The sequence below is a fragment of the Heliangelus exortis genome, chromosome 29 (assembly GCF_036169615.1).
Source record: "Heliangelus exortis chromosome 29, bHelExo1.hap1, whole genome shotgun sequence".
Lineage (NCBI taxonomy): Eukaryota > Metazoa > Chordata > Aves > Apodiformes > Trochilidae > Heliangelus > Heliangelus exortis.
In genome coordinates, this window is record NC_092450.1 from 992,714 (window position 1) to 1,017,199 (window position 24,486).

Sequence of the window (24,486 nt, forward strand, 5' to 3'; positions counted from 1 at the left end):
CAGCGTGCGTGACGCGAGGCACACGCCAGGGGGCGGTGGCGATCCCGTGCTCCTATTGGCTCGCGCCGCCATCACTCAAGAGGCGGCCGCAGCCCCATTGGCTGGGGACGGGAGGGCGGGAAGGCTGAAGTGGGGCTCGCGCTCTCCCCCGGGTCGGGTCCTCGCCGTCTGACGCCTCCGCGCATGCGCACCGCGAGCCGGGGAGAGGGGGGGGCGGTTCCCGGTGCTGCCGCATCTCGCGTCCGCGTTGGTTGCCGGTGCCCGGCGCGTGCGTGGTGCCCGCTCGGTGCCAAACGGCGGCGGGGACGGGAGAGGCCGCGGCGGAGCCTTCACCGAGCGGCCGGCACTGCCCCCGGCCCCCTGCGGCTCGGCCGCAGCCTCCTCGCCCGCCGTCGGGGCGGTCCCCCCGCGCCGCTCACGTGACCCGGGCTCCAGCGCACGCGCGGAGCGGCCCCGGGGCGGCGGGGGCGGCGCTGAGGGGAGGCGGCCGGAGCGCGGGGCAGAGCCGGGCCGGGCCGGGTCGGGTCGGGCTGAGCCAGGCGCAAAATGGCGGACAGGTTCTCCCGCTTCAACGAGGACAGGGACTTCCAGGTAACGGCCCCGCCGCGGGGGGCGGGCGAGCGAGCGGGAGGGCCCCGGCTCTACCCCCGGGGCGGCCGCCGCTCCTTCGGTTTGGGTCGGGCCGCCCCTCGCCGGGGCTTTGTGCGCGGGCCGCGGCACTCGGCGGGTAACGGCACAAAGGAGGCACGGCGGGGGGCCGGGGAGGGCTGTCAAGGTGACCCGGCGGAGGGGGCCGGCCCGGGGAGGAGGGCAGCGGCCGTTCCTGGCGTGACGGCGGCGGCCGGAGCGTCCCTGCGGCGGGGGCTGCCCCGCTGGGGTAACCTCCCCTCTCTCACTCCCTCCCTGCCCCGGTGAGGGAACTCTTCCCCGCAGCACCCGGGGGTTCGGTGTTTTGTTTTGTTTTCTGGTCGTTCGTACGTTGTACGAGGCCTGGCTGCAGCCCGTGGGATGCGGGGCGGGCCCGTCAGAGCTGCCCCCGCCCCAGCCCCGCACCCCGGGGGGCACCCCCGCACCTCTGGCAGTCCCAGCGTGTGCCCACGACCCCTTTTCTGGAAAACGCTTTTTCTTTTTCGTACGCATCCCCCCGCCCGGGAGCGCATTAACGTTTCGACGTTATTAAAGCCGCTGCTGCTGTTTTAAGGGGGTTTAAATAAACAATGGGAAAATTACCATTGACTCATTAAGCCTAAACAATGACATCTTGTTTTCTGACTTCAGCCCGCCAGAGTCTGGAGGTTAGAAGGAAAGACAAAAGGAGTGTGAATAAAACGCAGCTCGAGAGCAGCTATTGATGAGCTGTTGTGTGCCCTCCTCCTTTCCGAAGTTGGAATTGTGCTTTTCCCCCAAACAGCTGCCTTGCACCTAGAGATCCCGGAGGGGGTTTAATAGTTGTGGAGCTATTAATTCTGTTTAATGTAGCATCAAGGTGCAATGGTGAAAAGAGTCAGGATGTCCAGCAGTAATTAGTTTAGGTTGTTCTTTCTGGATGTTCTAGGGGATGCACGTTTTACAAGTTGTTAAAGTGTTAGAAAAGCACAAGAAAATAAATATCAGTGTGGCTGACTGCATCCTTTGGGCTACCTGGGCTGTGGGGAGGGCTCCCGAGTGCAGCCCCAGACTCGGGCTGGCTTGCATTGTTTGTTTCCTCAGATGAAAAAATGAGTTGTAATTAATACCGAAATGGTCTGATCAGGTTTGGAAGTTCCCGTTTCAGGAAGAGGAGCCAGGCAGATCTTGGGTTTGGAAATATGTTTCTCCTAATGGTTTGTTTTGGGAGGGGAGGGGGTTATAGGGAACCTCAAACAAGTTGGGTGCTCTGGGCTGTAGCCCAGAAATGGGTTAAGTTCTGCAGTTGTCTGTTGCACAGCTTGTTCACACCTGCCTTTTGCTGTGTGTCCTTGTTCTTGAGCCTTTGTGGGGCAACCGCTGTGCGAAATTAAATGTAGCAGCAAAACCTGTTACTGTGTCATTGCTTCGGTCAGGCGGGGAGAATGTGTGGTGATGTCAGAGAGGAAACAGAGCTCCATTACCCGATGCTGAAATCTTAAAAGCTGCTGAGCATGCTCGGAAACAATAACCCAGTCACAACCCTGCTTTCCCTTGACTTTAAGAAAGGGCACTATTTTTAATTAGGGCTGTATCCATGCCAAATATCAGGCTTGGATTGTCCTTCCCATAGACTAGAATAAAAAAATAAAAAGGGAGGGTTGATTTTAAAGTAGGGTAACCTCTCTCCTTTTCTCCCTGAATATCTGCCAGTGAGGACATGTTTTACTTTGTGTCTTAAAGCTTCTTTTGAGGGAAAAGGGGAATCGGTCCTCTGGGAAGAGCAGTTGGAAGTTGCTTTAGGGTTAGAGGGGACTGTGTGAGAAGGGTGAGCTCTGAAAGAGCTGATTAGAGGGAAACTGGGGCCAAGTATCTTGGCCAAGGTAGCACTGAACTGGTGGGATGTCTGTACCCCCCTGACTGCTGCTCTGTCAAAGGAGTTGCATGAACTATATTCGTGGAGGAAAGCTTTTTGCATCTTTTTTTTCCTTCTTCATCAAAATCACTTGCAGATAAGATTTGTCTTTTTTTTTTTTTTTTTTTTTTTTTTGCCTCTGTATTTAGTTGGAGGTCATGGGGCACAACACTGGTGTGGAATAAGGGAAAGGGCTCCCTGTGCTGAGTGCCTGCAGCTCCCTGTGAGAGCTGCACTGTGACAGTTGCTAAGCACAGGTAAAAATATTCCTGCCTGCAGCTTTTGATCATCTCTATATAACACTGGTCTCAAACTGCAGTGAAAAATAAGACTCTTGTTAGTGTGAAGTCAAACTTGTATGTAGGCTCCTTTTGTAGGAGTGCTTCTGTTGGTGTTAAGGATGCCTTTGCCACAGAATTTCTGGCAGTTTGAATTCTAAGCTTGAGAAGGTGAAGTTTCTGCCCAAGTCTGGCTCTCGAGGGACCCCAGGTCTGGTCTGGAGAGGCTGGAGCAGGCAGCACAAAGGGAGATGGTGCCCTGAGGTTCCATGGCATGGTGAGGGGCAGACACCCACCCCTGGGGTCTCATTCCTTAATGATCTACTTGAGAAGTAAAAGGTTGTGTTACCATCTGGAGAGAGGGAGAGAAAAAGTTGGGGGTAAAGAGGATGGGTCAAAGGAACCTTTGAGTTGTTTGGAAGAGAGGGAAATGCCCTGGGATTAGTGGTGAGGCTAAAGGAGGAGAGTCAGTGGGTGAAAGACATTTGGAGTTCTCTTCAACGTTGTCAGCCTTCTTTCTGGAAAGAAACTGGAAAGATATCCTGGGTTTGGGAGGATTGGTTTGGACAGTGTGAGTTGAGCAGAGATGTGAGCAGGGGAGGGCTGAGGGCTTAGCAGAGGTGATTTCAGGTTTCTGAGCTTCTGGTATGCTGGAGAGATGTGGATTAGAGGTGAGAGAGCTGCTGGGAGCTCTCCTTCCTCCCTTGTACCTCACTCCAGGAGACTCAGTGCTCTCAGGGAAGCAGGGGTGGAAATGTTTTCCACCGGAGGGAAATGGGTTTGGGAGGAAAGGACCTAAAGCAGCTGAGAAAGAGAAGGTATGAATAGTCTGAAGGGCATAAAAGGGTGAAAAAAGGGGAGAAGGATTGTTGAGCAGAGGGATCAACTGAGGATGGGAGACACAAGGGGAAGGGGGAGACCTGCCCGTACCTGCAAGGAAAGCTGCAGGGGCAGTGGGATGCTCTCACAGGACTGTGTGTAACCCCACGGGAAAAAAGTAGCTAGGAAAGGATAAGAAGGTCAGACATCCTGAAGGATAAAGATTGTGGTGTGGAGGGGAGGAGAAAGATGATGATATTCCCAGTCTTCTCTATGGTTGAGTGGGAGGAACTTCAAAAGATGAGGAAGGTTTGAAAGTTGAAATTGCCAAAGGAGCAGGAAATGGCTTTGGAGGATGTGGCTGCAGTGAGGTGATTAAGCAGCTTTTGGGTTGTTTGGGTTCGTTTGTTTGGTGTTTTAATAGTATTGTTTTTGCTGTGCTGCCTGGATTTAGAAGCCACACAAAGGGTGTAGATCTTCCCATTTTGATGGATGGACCCAAACCTTGGAAAAACTCAAGGGAAAGCCCCTGGGTTTGACTGTATTTTGCAGGTGTTGGATTTGAGGGCAGCTCCAGTGAGAAATTCAGCTTTGCTCTGTCTGTAACACTTGATCTTTCCCTGGCCAGGGCAGCACAGCAGTTTGTTTGGGAGGCTTGAGGCAGTGAAATGAATTATTGAAGGAGGAAAGGTATTACTGCCCTTCCTTCTCTTTCCTCACTTAAGACTCCAAAACGGGCAGTTAAATGGCTGAATGGCTTACCCAGATAAATTCCAGCTCTTTCCCTTTCCCATTACAGGAGGGGATATTTTTTGAGTGGGCAGCTGACCAGCTTAGTCCTTCAATTAAAAGATAACTGCTGTGTGTGGTGTGGTGTGGTGGGGATGTCTGTCCCTGTCCCCTGTCTGCCCTGAGACAAACGTGGGAACCACTGTGACCTCGGGTCATGCAGAACCAGAGCTGTCAACTGTCCTAACAGTATTTCAGAAGCATTGCTGAGAGCTGTGTGAATTGCTGCTGCAATAAGTAAATACATTTTTGAGTGTTGTTTTTGTAATCACAGTAATTTTAGTCCTTAGATTAACTCGACTGAGCTCCACAGAATGAAAACTGTGGATGTCTCTGTGCTGCTGACATCCAGTGGCACTCCCAGTTACTGGCAGATGTTGAGAAAATGTTTTATTGCTGTCTTTCTCCTTTTCATTGTTGAAGCAGAAATATTACCAGCCATATGTGTAAATGTGTACAATAATTTCCTCTTCCTACGTAGGTTGCACTTAACTTGCATCATTAGCCAGACGGAACACAAACTGTTCTGTCTCTTATTTTTTTATTTTGTGTAGTCTGTATAATCCAGTAACACTTCCACCAATCCAAAATGCCTGGCTAGAAGTCCCTGGGTTGCCAGAGGCCAGTCTGAACCTCAGCTCTCATATTTTTATTTATGCCAGGAAGATAGGTGAGTTTTCCTCCTGCCCCAAAGGATTCAAAGAGCCTTCACACCCTGCTGCTTCCAGCAAGCCCAGCACTGATGGCGTGGGGATTTGATGCTTTTTAATTGGCAGAATGTCAGGGATAAGTTTTGTTTCCAAGCAGCTTAGGCAGCCCAGCTTACTGGTCTTCTGGGCTGACACTGGGGAGTTATCAAATCTGTCCTAATGAGCGGGTGCTCTCAGTGCCTTCCACTTCAATCCATTCCTTAGCTGCTGCCTAGGGCAAAGGTGTTTGAGCTCTGTATCCTTCAGCAGGCTGTGACTGCTCCTGGGTTATGTGGCAGAGGAAACTGGTGCTGCAAAAAGATAAATAGGGTCATTTTATTTTGCCTGCTTTTACTAATCGGGAGAACAAAAGTTAATGGAGGGGAACAAGGGAAAGAAAGGAGTGGAGCTGCAGTGAAACACATCCTGAGCTCCCAACCAACACCAGAGCCCTCTGCCTGAGCTTGCCTTGGACAGATGGAACTGAGAGCAGTCCAAGAGGCAGCTCTTTGCATGGCATGTTTTCTAATTCGAGAATTAATCTTAGATTTTCCAAAAATCTGTTAGTATTGTTTGGAGAGCCTCATTTATAATTAAATTAGAGTTAAATTTCTGGTGTAGGCACAGCACAGGAAGAGCACTGCTCTTACCTCAATTTGTGCTGAGCTCTCTGTTGAGCAAAGCAGGAACATCAGAACTGATTGATTTATTTTTTAATTTTATTTATTTTGCCCTCTGATGTGAGCAAGGAAGGGAGGGGAGGATGGGGGGAGTGGAAAATGCATTAAAAGTAAACTGAGTGGTGTTGGTTCTGTGTCCAGAAGATCAGTGGGAGATCTGAACTTAAGTGTGAGGTTCTGGAACTGGTGTGGTAAGTTCAGTTTGTGGAGCCCTCCTTCCCTCTCCTGGTTGTACTTTTCCCTGCTGTGTTTCTGTCACTCCTGTTTCCTCGTGCAGTGGATGTTCCCTCTTGCCATCTCTACCTGACTAGGAAAGGGAACACTCAGTTCTACAGCCCCACAGCCCATGTCTGAGCTGCCTCAGCTGCTTCTGTACCTCACCCCCTCTAAACCAAAGCAAACCTCTTCTGACTGGTCTCCTGCCACCCTCTGAGGCTGTGGAGCTGTGGGAGGCCATCTGATCAAACAGCCCTGTTCCCTTGGTATGACACAGCCTTTTTTCCTACCCTACAGTTTAGAACCTGTAGTAATTCTCAGTGCTTCCACCTTCAAGCAATTCTGTGAGCAATTAATTAATTGGAGATTTTAGCCATTCAGAGTTTTAAAGCCAGGAGTTGATACCAGGTTGTCTGATTTAAATATCCAGGTATCACTTACCTTCAGTTTTCATCACTTGACCCAGTTTTGAGCTGGGGAATTAGTGTTTGGCTCCAGTATCTCTTTCTCTTGCAGACATCTGGTGATGGTGAACGTTTTCCTTTATATTGTTCTGGTTGTTTCCCCACTGGAAGGTGTGTGTTCTTTATTTTTTTCTTCTAGATTTTTCTATTTCCAGCTTTTGGCTGTTGTTTTTTGTTACGTCCTTCTCTGCTGTGCCAAAGCACACGAGTGCACTGCCTTTCCTGATGTGAGGATGTGTCCTGCCTTAGTCCTAACCTTATTTGAGAGCCTTAATGGTCTGATCCCTGAGTTCTCTGCAGATAATTACATATTGGAGGGCATTTTGCCGTTCCCTTTGTGTTGTGACTTTCTGCATCTTAAAATTTTCCACATTTGTGACTAGAAAACTTGAGGAGTCTAGGCTGGGCACCACTGTAACACACAGAGATAAATGTCTTTTTTCCTGCTTTATTCTTACTTGCTGTGCCTTTGTCACATGCCCTTGGGCTGTATTTTTCTTCTCTCTGCCACTGCATTGCATGAAGAGGTTTTCAGGTGGATTTCCCCTGCCTGCTGGGGCACAGGTGGGTTTGGGGAGGGCTCTGTGCCAGCAGACAGTGTTGGTGGTTCAGGCCCCTCTCCCACAGGTCAGGCTGCTCCTGGTTTGTTGGGTTTCATGATCTGTAAAGTGAGGCAGCAGTTGCTGTGTCTCCCCTCTGGCTGTGGATAAAAATGGGGACTTGCTGAGTCTTCTGGGATGAGTTAGGGTTTGAATTGAGTTCATGTGCTCCTGAGAGATGTTGTGGGACGTTTTGGTTTAGAAACAATCCTTTATCATGTCTAACATCATATTAAGAAAAAAAAAAAAAGCTGTACTATGGAAGTTTGGAAGCTTGTGGTGGTAAATAAATGATACCCTAGATGTTAAATTATGAGTGCCCTGTCCTGTCAGGGTGTTTTCTGCCTGTTTTATTTGAGAGGCCTCATTAGGAAGACCTGGGTGCTGGCAGCTGCAGCATTTTTGCATTGAGGTGTACTGAGAAATGGCTAAGAGAAAACTGGATGAGGGAGGTGAATGCTCTGGTACAGCTGCTGGAAGCACTGAAGAGCTGAGGAGCATCCCCTGCTCTGGGACAGATTTACAGCTGGGTTGGTAGCAGCACCAGGAATCTGAAAGCCATGAAATTGTTCTCGTCTGCTGCCAAAGTATGCAGAGCACAGCGAGGCACGGACCTGCCTCTGGCTTCCACTCCTCTTTCTTACAAGCTGTTTATCTCTGCACTGAAGAAGATATTTTAATTGGACAGCTCTGATGAGGTATTTATGTGCACATTTTCCTGGTGTAAAGCTCTTGACCTGTGAGTAGCTTTCGGTGTGTTTTGGTGGGTGGTTTTTTCAGCGGTTTTGGACTTAAAAGGTAGAGTTTTGCCATCAAAATTATCTTTTGGTTTGGTAAACAAAAGGTGCCATCAACTTCTCAACAGGTAATTACAAGGTGCTTCTTTCAGAAGTTGCCAATTTAAATTCTTCACATCCAAATCTTGAGTGATTGCTTTTGTTGTATTGACTTGAGAAGATTTTAAGTGCTCTCAAAATAATTGATGTGTGTGTTTGCCCAAAATGAGGTTTTGCTGCAGCTTTCACAAGATGTTGACTGTAAATATTAAGCCTGTTCAGAGGGTGTGAAGAAGTGCAGTGTCTGTATTTACCTACCTGCACTGCCTGCTTGCAGGGAAGGGTCTGGGAAAGTGATTTGTAAGGTGCAGAAGGCTTTGAGAACAGGAGCTGTTGTTTGGGAGTGTTCTACCTCCCTGTTGCTAGGAAAGGGTAACTGATTTTTTTGGTGTGTTTTTACAGTCACTACAGGGAACAACAGGAAAAAGGATGGTTTTGTTCTGGGAAGCAATAACAAAGGCTTTCCAGGTACCAGTACAAAGTTACTTTCGTATTGCTTTTTATAGTTTTGAGGAAAAAAAAAAAAAACAAACCATGTCCTCTAGAATTATCCAAGAAAGCTTCCAGTGCAGGCAGGGTTGGATGGAGTCATCTTCAAGGTGCACATTGGTCTTAAAAATGTGCACACACTTTGTTCTGTGTATGTAATGAACATTCAGGAACACTCCTAAGCTGTGCTTCCCTGGAGTTGTTTTTGCATTCTCTGGATGGCTCTCCAAACATCAACAGGGTTGTCTGCAGCAATTCTGTTCTGGAGATCTTCCCTGGTGGAGTCATCAGGTTCTGCTTCACTTAGAAGGGCAGCATAAATTACTGCCTGAGATTTGTAGTCAGCCTACGTAGGAGCTTATGGATCTGCAGGAGAAATCATCAACCTGTGAGATTTGGATTGGGTGTAATAAACAGCTGATTAGTTCTGGTGAGCTGGAGCTGGGTTTAGCAGCCTCCCTCTCCCATCTCTGTCAACTCAAACTCAGTGGTGAGGTTAACAGAGGATGCAGCTGATGGAGCCCCACAACTGAACAAACTAAAAGGTGGTACCAGCAGACCTTGACACCAACACCTTTCAGACTGGATCCTTTTCTGCAGTGGGTTCCTGTATCCTGTCTGTGCCTGCCTGGAACCCTGGAGCTGTGCTCAGTGCTTTGTGTGTCACCTTTGGGAGGTGAGGAGAAGGGGGGTCTGGTACAGCTGACCAAGCTGGAAAGATTTCTACAAGGAGAGCCGAGCACAAAATTCAGCACAGAATCAGATGAATGTTGATTGTGGTTTGCTGAAATTCCTCAACTTTGGGTTAGGCTGGAGCTGTCAGGTCCTTGCAGAGTGGTTGGGTGGACAAGATCATCTTCAGAGGTCCCTTCCAGCCCCTGGGGTTTCAAAGCTCTGGAGATGTGGTGCTGAGGGACATGGTGGCCTTGGCAGTGCTTGGTTAATGGTTGGACTGGATGATCCTAAAGGTCTTTTCCAGCCAAAATGATCGTGGCACTCTGGGTTGCTGTGTTTCCCTTGGCCTCACTTGGTGCTGGACTGGCCCCATCCCCCTGGGTGTCCTGGGTGCTGAGGGCTTGCAGGAGCTGTGCTTGGAGCCAGCCTTGGGAAAAGCTGACAGGAGCTGAGGTGTCCTGTCCTGCTGAAGGGCAAGGAGCTGCTTGAGCCTCTCCTTTCAAAAAGAACATTTTAAAATCAATGGGATATTTGCTTCTGGCCTCGCTGAGCCTTTTTCTCTGTGAAGGTGCCCTGTTCCTGCAAGCAGTGGGGAGTTTGGGAGGAGGTGGCATTTGCTCCCTCACGTTCAGATGCTGCTTCAGCTCCCTGAGCTCACTGCTCAGCTCTTGCATCTCTGCTGACCCAGCCCGGGCTGCAGGAAATGTCAGCTCTGCTTTCCCGAGGGCACGGCAACAGATTCTGGGACTTGTACCTCTCACAGTCTGCCCTGGCTTTATCTGCACTAGGAAATGGTCTTTTTGTGGCATTCACTTCTCTTTTTAGCTATTCATAGTGTCTGGTTTGCAGCCTTCAGAGGTTTCAGGAACAGGGAGTGGGCTTGGTTAAATGTTTTTAAGTGGCACTTGTGGGTAACAGCCCTAATTTCATGGCTTGATTTAATATTTTTAGGAGTTTAAGGTTTATTGATTGAATTAATGGAGAAATAGAATATGCACAAGTGGTACTGATTTGCTTTAGTGTTTTAAAATTCAATTTTTTTGAGTAAATGCAATATAAATATTGTATTTTGAGTCTTTTCCTGATATTCTACCAGTGTAAAATTAATTTTTGACTAGGTGAGGAGCACACTGTGCTCTTCTCAACTGCAGCTAAGCAATAATGATCCCACTGTGCTCTTTTCCAGTGCATTTGAGAAATAATGACAGTGAGTATGGTGATGCTTTCCCACAAAATTACTTTCTTTAGGTTGTCACCAGCATGGGAACAAGGATTTCTGTGCACCTTCCTAAGCTGGTCCTGAAATTCAAGATGGGCACAAATAGATAGCTTCTGCTTTGACATCTCAGTACCTGCTTTCTGTGTGTTCCTTCCCCATCCATCACTGGTTTTAGTGCTCTGGGGCAGAGGTTTTGTGCTGGAGCCTGTTATTATTTTCACCCCATTGAAGGGGTTGTCCTTGTGACTTGTGGAGCAGGCAGCATTTCCCCAGGTGTTCTTGTTCTGGGTTCTTCATATCTGACTTCTCTTGGGTTTGGTAACTTCATCATCTTTCCTATTACTAATAAAAATGTTGCTGTAACTGAGCTGTCTTGTGGAGCAGGGCTGAAAGGAGAGCTGAATGAAAGCATTCTGAAAGAAACCCATTGCTTTCACATCTCCATTATCTTCCTCTTTTGTTGTGGTTTTCTCCCAGCTCCAGGTTCCAGCCCTGTGTCAGGGTTTGCTGCTGAAATGCAGGCTGCCACCTTCCCTTCCCTTTTGCAGTATTGCCCAGGGAGCTTAGGGCTGTGGGTAAGGGGAACTGCTAATTCCCACCAGGGATTTGCACTGTATGGAATGTGTGCTGTGTGCTGACATCTTAATATCCTCAGTGATTGGGCAGATTGGAAAGAGCAGTCCAGTAATTAATATCCAGGGAGGTCTCCCAGCCTTGAAGCAGCTGAAGTGACTCTTTGTTCTTCCCTCCTTGGGCTGGTGATGCTGTAGGTGACTTGGGAAATGCCATTCTCAGATTGGATTTTGGATCCACCCTTGTTAGGAGAGGGAAAGAGAGACCATATTCTTCTGCCCTGTAGTTGTGAAGATAGTTTGAAAAGTTTACACACCCACCCCCCAGTAATTTCTGTGTCCTCAGATGCTTTTTCTTTGCTCACCCTTGTGAGAAGGTGCTCGGTGTAGGGGGCAGAATCAGTTCTGTGATAAACTCCCTCTGATCAATAGGCTTCAATCAATTCATTTCACTTCCACTGAGTAATTTATTGGCAACAATTCTTGCTGCTAAAGATTTTGTGATGAAAACCTGATTAAGTTATTAATTTTTAATTAAACTGACTGGTATATGCTGCAATGTTTGGGACCCTGTAAGTCAGAGAGAAAGAGCAGCACTCTTTCCCCTTAGCTATTTGTCCTGAATTGTTTCAGGAAATGCAGTGACTCTGCTGTGTTTTGGACAAAATGGCATTTGCTGGCCAGAGCTCTGAGGTATTTACAATCCAAATAAGGCAGAATAAGGGTTTAAAATCCTGCAGGGAGGCAGCTTTTGTTGGTTTTTCAAATGCTGTGTTCATAACTTGGTGGTTAAGTGTGTGAGGGCTCCAAGTCCTAAAGTTTGGTGAAGAGCTTGATGGAAAGATCAAAAAAAGGGAAAGTGGAGAAGATGTGACTGAGTAACCCAAATGGATGCTCAGCCAGAGTTCAGATGGTAGTACACAAAAAATTACAGGACACAAACATACTGGCTCCTGGAGGTGAAGTTGCCAAGAAAACAAAATGTATCCTAAGGATTATGTGAAGGCTTGGCCTTGCTTAGCATCTGAGTAGTAAAATGAATTGAATTTCAGTGCTGGCAGTGAAGCACCTGGTGTCTGAGCACAAAGTGAGAGCAAGAAATGCTGCCTAAGTGGAAGCCTCTCCTCTTATTTTTCTGCTGTTTCAGGGTGGGTGCAGCATCCGTAAGAAAGTGACAGCAGCAGAGCAGCACAAAGTGCTTTACAGAGCTGTGACAGCCCTGGTGCAGACAGCTTTAACGTGGAGGGGCAGGGGATGAGAGAGGGAGAGGGCACTGTGTGCACCCCTGAAATCCCTGCCCACAGGAGGAGGCAGAAACTTTGTTGTTAGCTAACAGGGCCCAAACTTTATCTACAGCAGTCATAGAAAGACCAAGGCTTGGTATCAGGTTTTGAATAGTGCTGGATTGAATGCAGCTGTTATTTTATGGCTTGGTAGCTGTTTTGTAGGGATCAGATTCTTCTTTTCACTTTTTCCACTAAAGAGGGAAACAAGCATCCCTCAGGTCTGCAGAGGACAGATCAAATTAATTGTAAAATGTAGTCTGTGCTTATGGTTCATGTTTTCCAAAAATGTAGTTTATTCTGAACAAATTCAACATTAAGGATTAATTTAATTGTTAGATTTAAATGTTAAAGTATTTTGCCTTTCTCTGATTCATTGTCTTAAGACACAACAAACCAGAAATGTTATATGGATCTACTCACTGTGCCAGATTGTGGGATTGGAAAAGAAGGAAAACAGATGGAATTCCCCCCAAGTTGTTCCTTAGCCAGCTCCAGGGATGGGGAAGCAATGGGACAGACTGTGCTGCCTCCAGCTCCAAAGGGGCTGTGGTCCCCGTGGTGGCAGACAGCATGGCCTCACCAGCCTGGTTCCTGTGGCCCCAGAAGCCAGACCCATTTCTCTCCCTGCCCATGAGGCACCATGAGGCTGAACACACTCATAAATTTGACCTCAGTGTGGCTGTTAGGATATTTATTATCTCCCTGTTTTTTTCCAGGCTGAGCTACTTTATGGTGGGAGGACAAGATTTGCTTTATCATTTGTTTGAGGTATTGATAAATAAAGAACAGTATCTTTGAGGAGTATTGATTTCAGTTGAGTTTGGACACTTCATTTTTCTGATGCTTTGAATTGCCAGGCCTGCAGCAGCCTCCTGATACAGCTGACATAGAAGTGGAAGTAAAGTAGATAATAAGCCCCAAAGTATATAAACATATGAAAGAACCCCCAAAATATATGAAATGGACAATAGTGGAATATGTAAAGCTGGAAGGCAATGGCTTTATTTGCTTTTTGGCTTGGGGTTTGTCAGCACCATGGTGAGTGTTCAGGGCTTTTGCATGGTTTCTGGGAGGAGATGTTTTTAAGCACAGCAGATAGAGTTGTAAAGCCTCCCCTCGGAGAGGAGTTGCTTTCAAAGGCAAATTGACCCTTGCCTTTGTAAAAACAATTTTAACTGCCTTGGCAGGCAGTGTGCTGAAGGCATGGTGAGTAGGCAGAAATATTTAGCCAGCTCCAGGTAATTTAGCTGGAATACACTGAGCTATTTGCAGGCAGCAAATCACATGGTGAAATTAGGCAGGGGTGATGGATGTCTTTGAGAGTGCTCCAAGTGTTTCTTAACAACATGTTATGGGGGTTTAATTTTTTCTGTATCGTTTTAGTAACATGTTGTTGTTTTGTGAAGGTGTTCAGCAGTCAGCACTGCAGATGCAGGAGCAGTGTGTGACCCTTGGCTGCTTTTGTTCTCCTGGGCACTACTTTTTGGGAGCCTGGGCAGTGTCCTTTGTACCATGAGACAGGTTTTATGTTGCCTCCTCCCTTGCTGGGCTCCCTCCCTGCTCACACATGCCCAGTCTGTACAGCTGCACTCTGCCTGTCTCCAAGAATCTCCAGCTTTTTTGTTTTAAGCAGCTCAACGACTGCATGTGCATGGTAAGTTTGCCTTCAGCTTGTTCCTTGAAGGCCGTCCAAAAAAATGGGTGGGAATGGATTGCTGCCTGCAGATTGAGGCCCAAATCTGCTCTGGAGAGGCCGTGGGAAAGATGACTCCTGGGAGCAGTGTGGCCTGGTGAATTCTGGCTGTGGGTGGCAGATGAGGGATAGGTTGGCACTTGGGGCTCCAGCATCAAAGCAGATGCTCTTGGCAGCAGGTTCTTGTCAGGATGGTCTCTTGCAGATTTGCATCACTGGATCCCAACGCTCGTTCCAGAGGATTTTTGGAGGCTGGTGCCTGGCTTGTAAAATGCCACCAGGCAGTCCATTCCAGCTGTAATTTGCTCTCTCCCATGCTGGCTTTCATGAGGATCCTTGCAGAAGGAAAAGTCAGTGTCTGTAGAAAGGAGGAGAGTGAATCCCTTGGCAGTGGGGTGAGGTGTTCTGCTCAAAGCGATTGTGGGGCTGGGATGCAAATAAAAGCTGCCAGCCCTTGGGTGTTTGAGCAGCCAGAGGGACCTGGGAGGGGGATGGGGGGTGACAGCTGAGGGCTGAGCACCTCCTGGGGTTTCACAAGGCTGGGGCACTGCACAGTGCCCAGGGAATGTGGGAGAGCCCACTGAAACCTCCCCTTTCTGTGCTGATCTCTGCTGCAGACATCTCTCCAGTTTCTTTGGAGTCTGCAGCTAGAAAGGCAGATCTTGGTTTGTTTTTTTTTCCCCTCCCAGGTCTGTGCTAGCAATGGTGGATGTTAGTGCTACATCATGGACCTCCTGAATGGCCAGAGTGGTTCACCAGGGTTGCAATTTCAGGAATTTGAGGTTTCAGAAACCACTGAAATTACAAGAGAGATGTTTTTTTTTTTTTCCTAAAATGGCCATTCACACTGGTGTTTCTGCACCAACTGTTATTCTGGAGGACAGGAGGCTGCCACTTGCCACACTTGCTCATGAGCCCTGTCTGCTTAATATCCAGGGAAAGCTTGGATTTAGCTGTAGCAGATGTTTGAGGAGGGTTGCTCTGCTCTCCTGCAGGGCTCTTGGTGGGTTGGACCATGCTGGGCAGGAGCCAGCAGCCTGGAGGTGTGGGATGTACCTTGGTGATGGCTGGCACAGGACACTGCTAACAATCCTGCTTCATTTTCCTGTCTACTGAAATTACACCTGGCTGCTCTGCAGGACTGCAGATGTTCCATGGAGCTGCTCCAAAAGGCAGCCCCAGGTGCTAAGGTGCTTTGTCAGCCTTGGTGCTCAGTGCTGTGTGAGCACCTGCATTAATGCCCTTCTCTGGGCATTTCTTGGTCCATCTCTCCTCACACGAGACATCTCCTGAGCTAGTGGGAGGTGTCCCTACCCACACAGGGGGTTAGAACTAGGTGATCTTTAAGGTCCCTTCCATCCCAAACCATTCCATGTTCCTCAGTCCCACTGAGCAGCCCATGCTCTCTCTGCTGGTACATCTGGAAGGTTCTGCCCCTGCATCCCAGCACTTTGTGTCACCAGATGTGCTGCTGGCCCTGTGGTCACCTGGCTGGGGGCTCTGCTTGGGCTGGGAACTTAACAGCTTTCCATGAATGGTTCCCTGTGCACCTGCATTTAGGGAACAATCTGCTCCAGACCATCCACAAGTGCTGTGGGCACAGGGAGAGTTTTTGTTTGGTACCGCTGTGGGGTTTTGGTTGATTTAAGGTGTGTGAAATTACATGTATGCCTCAAGCAATTTGGCTTTCCTGCTGCAAGGAAAGCCTTGCTGCTCTTCAAAAGAAAAAAGACAACAAAAAATCCCTTTATGGTGGTGGTGGTGGGGTTAATTCATTCTTCTTCCTCTGGTCCTGTGTGGTGTTTCAGGCCAGCGCTGGTGCTTACTGTCAGTGTTTTCATAAACTTTCTGAAAAAAATCCCCTCAGTGTTGTCATATTGCCATTCTAATGCTTGATATTTTACCAACTTCCATAGTTTATGGTTATTAGATTGGCTTAGTTTTTAGAGCAACTTTTTCCCTTCTTCCAGGGATTGAGCCTGTGCTTTATAAATTCATTTGTGTCACAAAATTCCATCCAAGGCTATGCACAAACCTGAGTCTTGAGACAAAGTGTAGGCAGTGTGCTCTGTGCTGTCCAGCTAACCCTCCTCTTCTTTTCCAGGGCAATCACTTTGATCAATATGAAGAAGGGCACCTGGAGATAGAACAAGCCTCTCTAGACAAGCCTATTGAATCGGTAAGACAAACACCAGCAGCACCAACCCAGCCCAGAGTAGCCCCTGATCGGATGGTTCTTGATGTGAATGCAGCCAAATCTGATAGGAGTGGGCACCTTTCTGGCAGGACAGTGTTAATTGGTTGGGGGAAGTTGCATGCTGAGGTTAAGTGGGCCTGGGATGGAAATCTTTAAGTAGTTCTCCTAAAACTTGACATTTTAGTTCAACATGAGATTTCAGAAATGATTCAAAAGGATGCATTCATTCATAGATATTTATTTTAAGTTTTTTATGCTTTTTGTTGAAGAATCATCTACGAACTTGGAGTAGTGTAGTAAAATGCATTCTGATCCTTTTTTTAGTTTATATTTTTGGAAAACTCCTGGTGTGTTGAAGGGAAGTGTTAGAATGACATCGGCCCTAGAGGAACATCCAGAGGGAGGCATTCCAGTGTTAGTGTAGCAGCCCAGGAATCTGAAACTGCCCTGTGAGTTTCTTCAAAGTATTGCTTTCCTTTGAATTAAGTGTGGAGAGGAGAGCTGCGGGATGAAGGAAAAGTGTTTTGGTTTTTTTTTTAGTTTTTTAAGCTTTTTTAGAGCTTTTTAATTTTTTCTCTGCAAAGCATCTTCTGGTAGTCTTAGGCAGTAGCTTGTTCAGCCTAACTGGACCAAAGTTTGGCACCTGGCTTTAGCTAAGTTTCACTTGCAGTTTCAGCAGGAAAGCAAGAAAACTCATAGTGAATAATCCAGGGTGATTTAGTGGTGCTCTGATTAAGACAACATTTTTGTTAAGAAAATACTTCTCAAGTATTTAAGCTCTCTGTTAAAGTTCCTTCAGGTTAGTCTGCACTTAGGTGAAACAGAGTGTTAGCAAAAGCTCAGGATCTGTTTTTCATTGGTGTGTAGGTTGGTGTTGTGTGTGTTTGTGTGCGTGTTAGATGTTTACCAAAAATTTACACAACTTGGGGTGTTCGACATTTTTCTTCCGCAGCAGTTGGCCCATTTTAGCTAAGCAGCCATGATCTGGTTTGTATTGCACGGTCTGCCTTTTTTAATTTCTTCTCTAGGGTTTCCTTTCCCCCTTCTTATTTCTGTTCTTCTGGTCCAGTGAACACTGCATATAGTACCTCCTGTCTTAATGTGCTGGCATGATGCTAGATTTAGGCATGGCAGTAAGTGATGACGCATGAGATAATGCTGCAGAGATGGGAATTTGTGTTCCATGTTCTCCTGAATACTTCAATCTTACCTTGTGATCTGAAGATTTTAATGAAAATGCCAAGCTGGTATGTAAATATAATGAGGAATATTTGTTGGTAGCCTGCTCTGTGCCACGCTGGGAATTAGCATTTCAAAATAATTCAAATACTATTTCCAGACTAGATTGGTTATCTGATTCTGAAGTGTTTTCCTGATCAGAGGAGTAGAAGTGGTGACAAATGACAACTCTTTGGTGTTCTGAAGGGAGTGATGCCTACACAAGGATGCAAAATGTGAAGGAGTGCACTGGACCCAGCAGCACAGGCACACGGTGCAGCTTGGATCATCTGCAGATGTAATGGTCCTTGCAGTTTGATTAATGCTGAACTGCAGCAGGAAAATGAAATTCAGTTACAGTTTTAATATTTTCATATATATGTTACCATCCAAACATCAGGATATTATTAATCTCTTCAAGTTTTTGGTAGGTTTTAATTTGTGGAGTTCAGCCTTATGGTTAAATTTGAAAACAGTTTGATGGAGAGGAGCAGAGAATGGTTTACCTCCTTGGGAGGAGTAAAAGTTAAAGCCTCAAGTCTTTCTTGATTTAAAACCCATTTTGCTTTCCTCTTTTTTTCTCTGTGATAAGAGAAACAGGCAGCTGAGGTACAGAACCCTTAGCCTGGGACATTAAACTCTCGGAAGGAGTCACAGAACTGAGGGGGTGTTTGTTCTGCATTGTCACAGCAGCTGTGCTTGGGGTCAGAGCACACTTGAGGTGGCTTCCTCTGATGATCCCAGAGTTTAAAAGCTGTGCCTGCTGCTCAGGGCATTTTTTTAGTGTGGTGTCAGAAGCAAACTGGTCACTTCTGAGGTTAATCTTCAGCTTGTCCTAAGTATGTTATCAATTCTTAAAATGAAATCTGTAGCTTGGTAGCATAAATAACTTTGTCAGGTGCCCTGACACCTGTGCAGATGATTTTGCTCCCACTGTTAATGACCTGGGTGCTTTTTAAGCTGGCAGATTACACACAGTAAAAGATGAAATAATTTTCTTGTCAGAGTTTAGTAGTGTACCTCTCTTGCAAGATTTTTCTCTAGGAAAAAGGTGTTCACACCACTTTTCTTCTTAGATTTTATGCTGTTTGCTTACCCAGAAGTGGGTAACATCCTAGAGCTGAAACAGAGAGGGAAGGAGTCAGGACAAGTATTTAATTTGCAAATACCACACATCTAAATATTTGCAGTGTTAACATTTATCCACAAATTGTTTTATAATCCCTAACCAGTTCTCTTGTTAGCAACTCAAGTGACCTTTAGAAAGGAATCTGCTCAGAGTACTGAGTAAGAGCCTCAGATTCACATTATGGAAATAGTTTGGATGACAGATGTGTGAGGAAGGCTGTTCCTAACAACAGCAGATCAAAGCACTTCCCAGTTAAAAATTTAAAGTTTGGTTATTCAGCAGATTGAAAAATGGATTGAGTGTGTTCTCTTAACTGTGCTTGCAGCTTCTCACGTTTTAGGAATAGGAAAAGGCTGGAAAGACTCAAGGTAGCTGGGTTTGGAAACCCCTGGGGGCAGAGGCTCCACCTGCAGTGTCTGCTTGGCAATCCTGGCTGAAGTGAGATCCATCTCTGCAGCATTATCTGTTGAGAGGTGCTGACTGTACTGCTACAGCATGCAACTCAAAGGTGGCTGGAAAAATAGGTTTGGGGAGTCTACAGATCATTACAATGTTGAAATGTATCCTCAATTAGCCTGCTAGTATTTTTGTTCCTGTGGAAATCCTGCTTTTTACAGCTTGGTTAGGCCAAAGATGTTTGGACTGAAACATGCAACTGTAACCTAAGAACATTGATGGAAAATAGAGCTGAGATGAGCTAGTGGATGTACATAGCCTGAACATGAAGCCAGCTCCAGCTATTTTCCATTACTAAATTGAAGAAAATATTTCATATCAATGGACTCTTCAGAGCTGCAAATACGGATTTATTTTTTTTTTTTTTTTTTTAATTTTCCCCCACCCCCTCCCAGATAACTTTTTTGTTCTGGTTTGGAAGATGCTGCACTTACGCTGGCTGTTCATGTCAGTGGAACCACTGGTATCTGGTGTCCTTGAAAAATCAGAGCACTTATCCTTTTTTAAATTCAAGAAGCTGCATGCATTTGTTTTAAAATACTTTTAAGTGCACTGAGTTACCAACGGGAAGTCACCGAGTATTGCAGCTTTAATAGAATCCAGATTTTCTTCACATTAATTCCTGATTTTGACTTGTTTACTGAAGCTGGTTGCTGTGAATTCCTGGTGTTCTGATCCCCAGCAGTGCAGAGCAAGTAGGAGATAGCCAAGCCCAGCCCCTTCCCCGTGCAGACAGGAGGCAGGGTCAGGGAGGGGACCCAAGCTGCTGCTGTTGCAGGTTGGAGGTTGGAGGACAGCCCCGTGTCTCACCCACTTATTCTTGAGCTTGTTAGTTTGTCCTTGTCATAACTAACAAACGTCCTTCCCACCATCCCTCTCTAATTCTGCTCAGTCCCACGAGGAGGTCCCTGCACCCCCCGTGGTTCCAGGCTGCAGCTGATGGTGTCCTGGCCATCCCAGGCCTTGCCCAGGCTGCAGGAGCTGAAGCTGAAGCTGGGTTTTGTCACCCTGCATATCTGTACAGATCTGTGGACTCCACTAGTTCCAAAGTGTCATTTGATGAGGCTGCTGATTTGACATTTAGCAGTAGCCATATGTGGACAGTGCTATAAATAATGTGCTTCTTGAAGCTGAATGGTGTAGCATTACTATTTGGCTTTTCTCTCTGGTCTTCATTGTGTCATCTGTAGTGAGCTGTAGGTTTTGTTTTGGGAATCTTTTCAACCTCTCGTTTGCATGGGTTCACCCAGTAGCATCCAGTCCTTGCTTATAGACTCCTCTGTACACAGTCAGCACAGCTTACAATCCACTCAAGAGATGTATGGTTCCTGCCCGTGCTGAGAGGTGGGAGCAGGAGGTGTGGGGTGGCCCTGGGGGTCTTCTGGAAAACCTGTCTCAGGCAAAACTGGTGGGTTGGTTTCTCTGGGATGCAGCTCATTCCACCACCTGCAGGTTATAACCCACATCATCAAAGCCATCCAGTTCCTGTAGGCATCTTTTCATCCTATGCATTGTTTTTTTTTTCCTTTCTGCTGGCCAGGACCTCAGTCAGGAATTAGTGCTGGGGATATCCTGATACCAGGAATCACTGATACCTGGGGAAAGCAATCCAGGGCATCCTGTCAGGGCACAGGATGGGGAAGGGGGGAGGCTGGTTGGAGCTATTGGAGAAGGTCACTTTGGATGAGATTTTTCCAAAGTCTCTCAGCCAGCTCCCATGACCCTTGGCTGAAGTCAAGACCTTTATGTTTCCCACGTGCTTTTGGAAGAGTTACACTTTTATCTGCCATGCCAAGTTCCCCCTCTGTAAATGTGCTCACCAGTAAACAGCTCCAGAGTGGTGAGAATAACGCTGGGAGGTGTGAGCTGTTCACCCCCTCCTGCCCAGCCCTGTCCTACACCAGCACCCCAGGGGCTGGGGCCAACCTCTCTTTGCCCTGACAGATTGTGCTGCTGCTGTGAGGAGTTTGGGTGGTAAATAAGAGCTCACCTGCTCACTCAGACACCTCTTGGGAGACTTTATTTCAGCTGCCTCAATAATTTTGATTGCAGCTGTAACACAAGGAGGCTGAGAAACTGGGGGATTCCCTCACTGGGTTGTTGGGATTTTTATGGATTCCTGCTTGCAGGAAAGTTGGTACAACGTGAGGACAGAGTATTTGAAGGGAATGACACTTCCTGACATCAGCAGGAATTTTGCTGTAAAACAACAAAAAAGTCTTTTCTATGTGAAAGAGTCCACACTTTTACAGAACTTCCACTTCAGAATGCAGTTTAACCAGACAGCTACCAGCTGTTGCCACATTTGCTGCCCTGTGTCCCATTTTGGTCCTGGTATCCCCAGCCTCTCCCCAGGCCACCAGGCTTTGCAGAATGGCTCTCAGGTGGGAGCCCAGCAAGCCTGGCCTCCCAGACCTGAATTTTTAGGGCAGTATTTGTGCTGCAGAGCAGTCCTGCCAGTCTGCCTTGGTGGGAGCTCTGCAATGTGAGTGAAATGGAGGAAGAAGGGGGAACCTGGCTAGAAATGAACAGGCTAATTACCAGGTCCCATAATATTAAACTCTTGGTGGTGTCCTCCCCATTCAGTGGAACACAAGATGCTCCATTTAATACAGGAATATTTAAATTAGGAAGTAGTTTCACTGCTTAAGCAAACAAATGGAAGCAATTGAGGGGAAAACCACCCCCTTTCTGGGAACTGAGACAGGAGAATATTCAGGCTTAATTGCAATTTATGACAAACAACTTGAGACCATCCTCTTGAGTGGTTTTGTAAAAGTGGTGCTAATGTGTATAACCCTTCTAAATTTTTCTTTTTCCCTTTAACATTTGTTACCCCTTCACTGTGTCAGTCACAACACACCGCTCTTGAATCTCCCAGCTGGTCTTGACTTGTTGAATTTATTTTATGCTTTCACTCTTCTTTAGTAAATACATTACTTGCAAGCAGTGAATTGAAAACAAAGCAAAAGAAAAAAACTACCATTAGTGATTGGACAGTTTCTTACTTTGTGTTACATTTAACTGTTCTTTTGACAGCCCAGTTTTTAAAGCCAGGTTCGTATGGAAATGCTTTCACTCCACTTGCACTGCTTTTGGAAATAGCATTCTGCTTCATCTGTCTGTTTATTTTAGTGCATTCATAACACAACACAGTCAGCACAATGTCTCATCTCCACGTAGCAAAAGATTGCAAAGTACTCCTTGTCCTTTCTTTTTTTTTTTTTTTGTTTGGTTGGTTGGTTTTGTTCTTTGGTTGGTTTGGTTTTTTTTTTTGGATTTTTTTTTATTTTTTTTTTTAGTTTTTTTGGAAAATGCAGCCATTTTTGTCAGCACCGCTGGTAAAATCGGGTTCAATAATCCTTTGTCAGAAAGGGTTGCAGTGCTAATGGTAGAACAATTCCTGTGTTATCCACAACCCTCTGACCCTCGGGCCCCTTTTGCGTGCAGCACCACGGGGTTGGTGCTGTGGCTGTGTCAGAAGGGGCTGCAGCAGGGATGTGTGCAGGTAAGTGTTCCTCTGCTTCCAAACCCAGAGACTCCGTGCTCTTTGTGACTGGAATCCACAGTTTTTAATTTTTCCTTTTTTTGCATATGCTGATTTAAGCTTTTATATCCAAAGATTTGCTTATTTCTCCTTTTTTAAATTATTATATATATGTTTTTTTAATGTAGCCGTCCCAAAGGAGAGCTGGTAGTGTGGGGAAGATGTACATTGTTGCCTTGATACAGCAAGATGAAATATCTTGCTTTACTGGTATATCAGGGAAAAAATAAAAGTTTAAAAAAAAAAAAAAAAAAAGGAAGAATCTTTTTTTGAGGAAAAATATATCCATGCAGCCAATATCTTTGGGAAGACTGTGTCTTTCAAGCTGATTCACCAAAGGTCTGCAAGCTATGGTCATTTTCTTCAGTGTGAAGTGAGTGAAAAAACCTCTGCCATTCTGATTTCTAGTGATTTCTGGTTATTTAATTAAAGAAACCTGCAGCATATATATGTTTTTGGGTTTTTTGAGTTTCCATGTACCACTTAATGATATGGATTCACAGCCTGTTCTAATTCAGGATATTTGTGGTATCTTGAGTTGGGGTTTGCCTTATGGCAATTAATATTCAACGAATGCAAAGCTGACTTAATTTTTACTTTTTTCCTTATTAGAAGAGGAAAATGTTCCTCAGAGTCCTTCTTCAGGGAGCAGTTGGTCACTGCTGAGAGCTGATCAATAAGGGATCAATAAGGGGAAGCTGTCAGCTCTGGTTACACGGGGGCTGTGGGCAATCTTGCTCTTTGTCTGGGGGAAGAAGAGTTGCATAAAATGAATTCCACACAGAGCTCTGCTCAGCCTTGTTGTCAAAAGCTGACACTTAATTGCTGCGTCAGTACTTTTCCACTTATTCCAAAATAGCTTTTTTCTTTTTTCTTTTTTTTTTTTTTTTTTTTAGGAAGATGAGACATTATGCTTATTGTTTCCCCTACATGCACTAATGGTTCCTTGCTGTTAACTTATTGCTAGGCCTGTTTCATTCTAACATCTTAGTATTTTTGTTAGTTTACATGTGAAATGCATCACCCAGTCTGTGCTTGAGCTCATTTTATTTAATTGATTTTTTTTTAATTTTTGTTTTACTAACCTCACTGTTTTTTCAGTTTAATATTGGCTGCATGCTAGTTTATATATATATATACATATATAAAAAACCCAATCAAGTCTAGCCTGGATTTTGCTATGATTGTGTTTTGGTTTCTAGTGGTGGGGCAGTCTTGCACTTACAACTTACTCAGTATTGTAAAAGCCTGACACACAAACAAAATGACTAAACACATTGTAGATTTTCTTTACAAAAAAAAAATCTTAAGTGGTGCTGTCTAGGTGATGGATATGATTGTATAAATAGCTTGATTTTATGCTTTTTCCTGTCAATTTTTATTGGTACACTTTATTTTCTCCCACATTGCTTTTTTTTTTTTTTTTTTTTTTTTTTAAATGTGATTCACAAAAGTTGCCCAGCACACCATCAGAAAGTGACCCTCCCTGATACCCTGTCCCCTGGAAATTTCTAGCCAGCAATTTTTGACATTTGTCTTTCCCTTTTCTTGGGCATATATTGCCTTTTCAGTAGCATTTTTTTGCATGCATATCTATGTAGAAAATCTCTTGCTCATCACATGTTTAAATGTCAGTGGGAAGGGAAGAATATATTATTGGAATATTTTTGGTTTGTTTTCTCTGTTCTGTCTGTCAGGATAATATTGGACACCGCTTACTCCAGAAACATGGGTGGAAGCTGGGCCAGGGATTGGGAAAGTCACTGCAGGGTAAGTCCAGTACCTTGTGTCTGAAACATTCAACACCAGCTCTGCTCTGTTAACAAAATTATTTCTGCTTTTTTTTTTTTTTTTTTTATGTTCCTAGTTTAGATTTTCTTTCCATTATTAATTTATCCAAACAAATGCACTGTTGAGTTTCCTATTTAGCAGTTCTCAGGTGGAAGCTGCTGCCCCACTGACTGGCACAGGTTAGATGTGTGTGGTGTCTGTGCAAGCATTACCCTGTTTGGAGGGAGGGGAATTAACTGCCTTCTTACTAATGGGTACTTGTGCAGCTTCTAAAACTGTAATATCCTGCTGGCTGGACACTTGGATCTTAAAAGAATTGGCAC

The 24,486-nt window shown here is 45.8% G+C and overlaps 1 protein-coding gene across 10 annotated transcripts in view; it reads left to right on the plus strand.

Moving 5' to 3' along the window:
- The first annotated feature begins 227 nt into the window (after positions 1 to 227).
- Positions 228 to 24,486, plus strand: part of GPATCH8 (G-patch domain containing 8) — a 56,375-nt gene continuing 32,116 nt past the window's right edge. For 2 of the 10 annotated variants that reach the window (XM_071728822.1, XM_071728820.1), the window contains exons 1-4: positions 527 to 591; positions 15,930 to 16,004; positions 21,865 to 21,882; positions 24,070 to 24,142. Coding sequence is in view for 3 of the 10 variants with exons in the window: in XM_071728819.1 (XP_071584920.1) it covers positions 547 to 591; positions 15,930 to 16,004; positions 24,070 to 24,142 (193 nt within the window). In the remaining 7 variants the exon portion in view is untranslated. Of the gene's footprint in view, positions 592 to 15,923; positions 16,005 to 16,974; positions 17,010 to 21,864; positions 21,883 to 24,069; positions 24,143 to 24,239; positions 24,343 to 24,486 lie in introns of those variants that run through there. The other 8 variants (XM_071728825.1, XM_071728821.1, XM_071728827.1 and 5 more) reach the window with 6 other exon arrangements.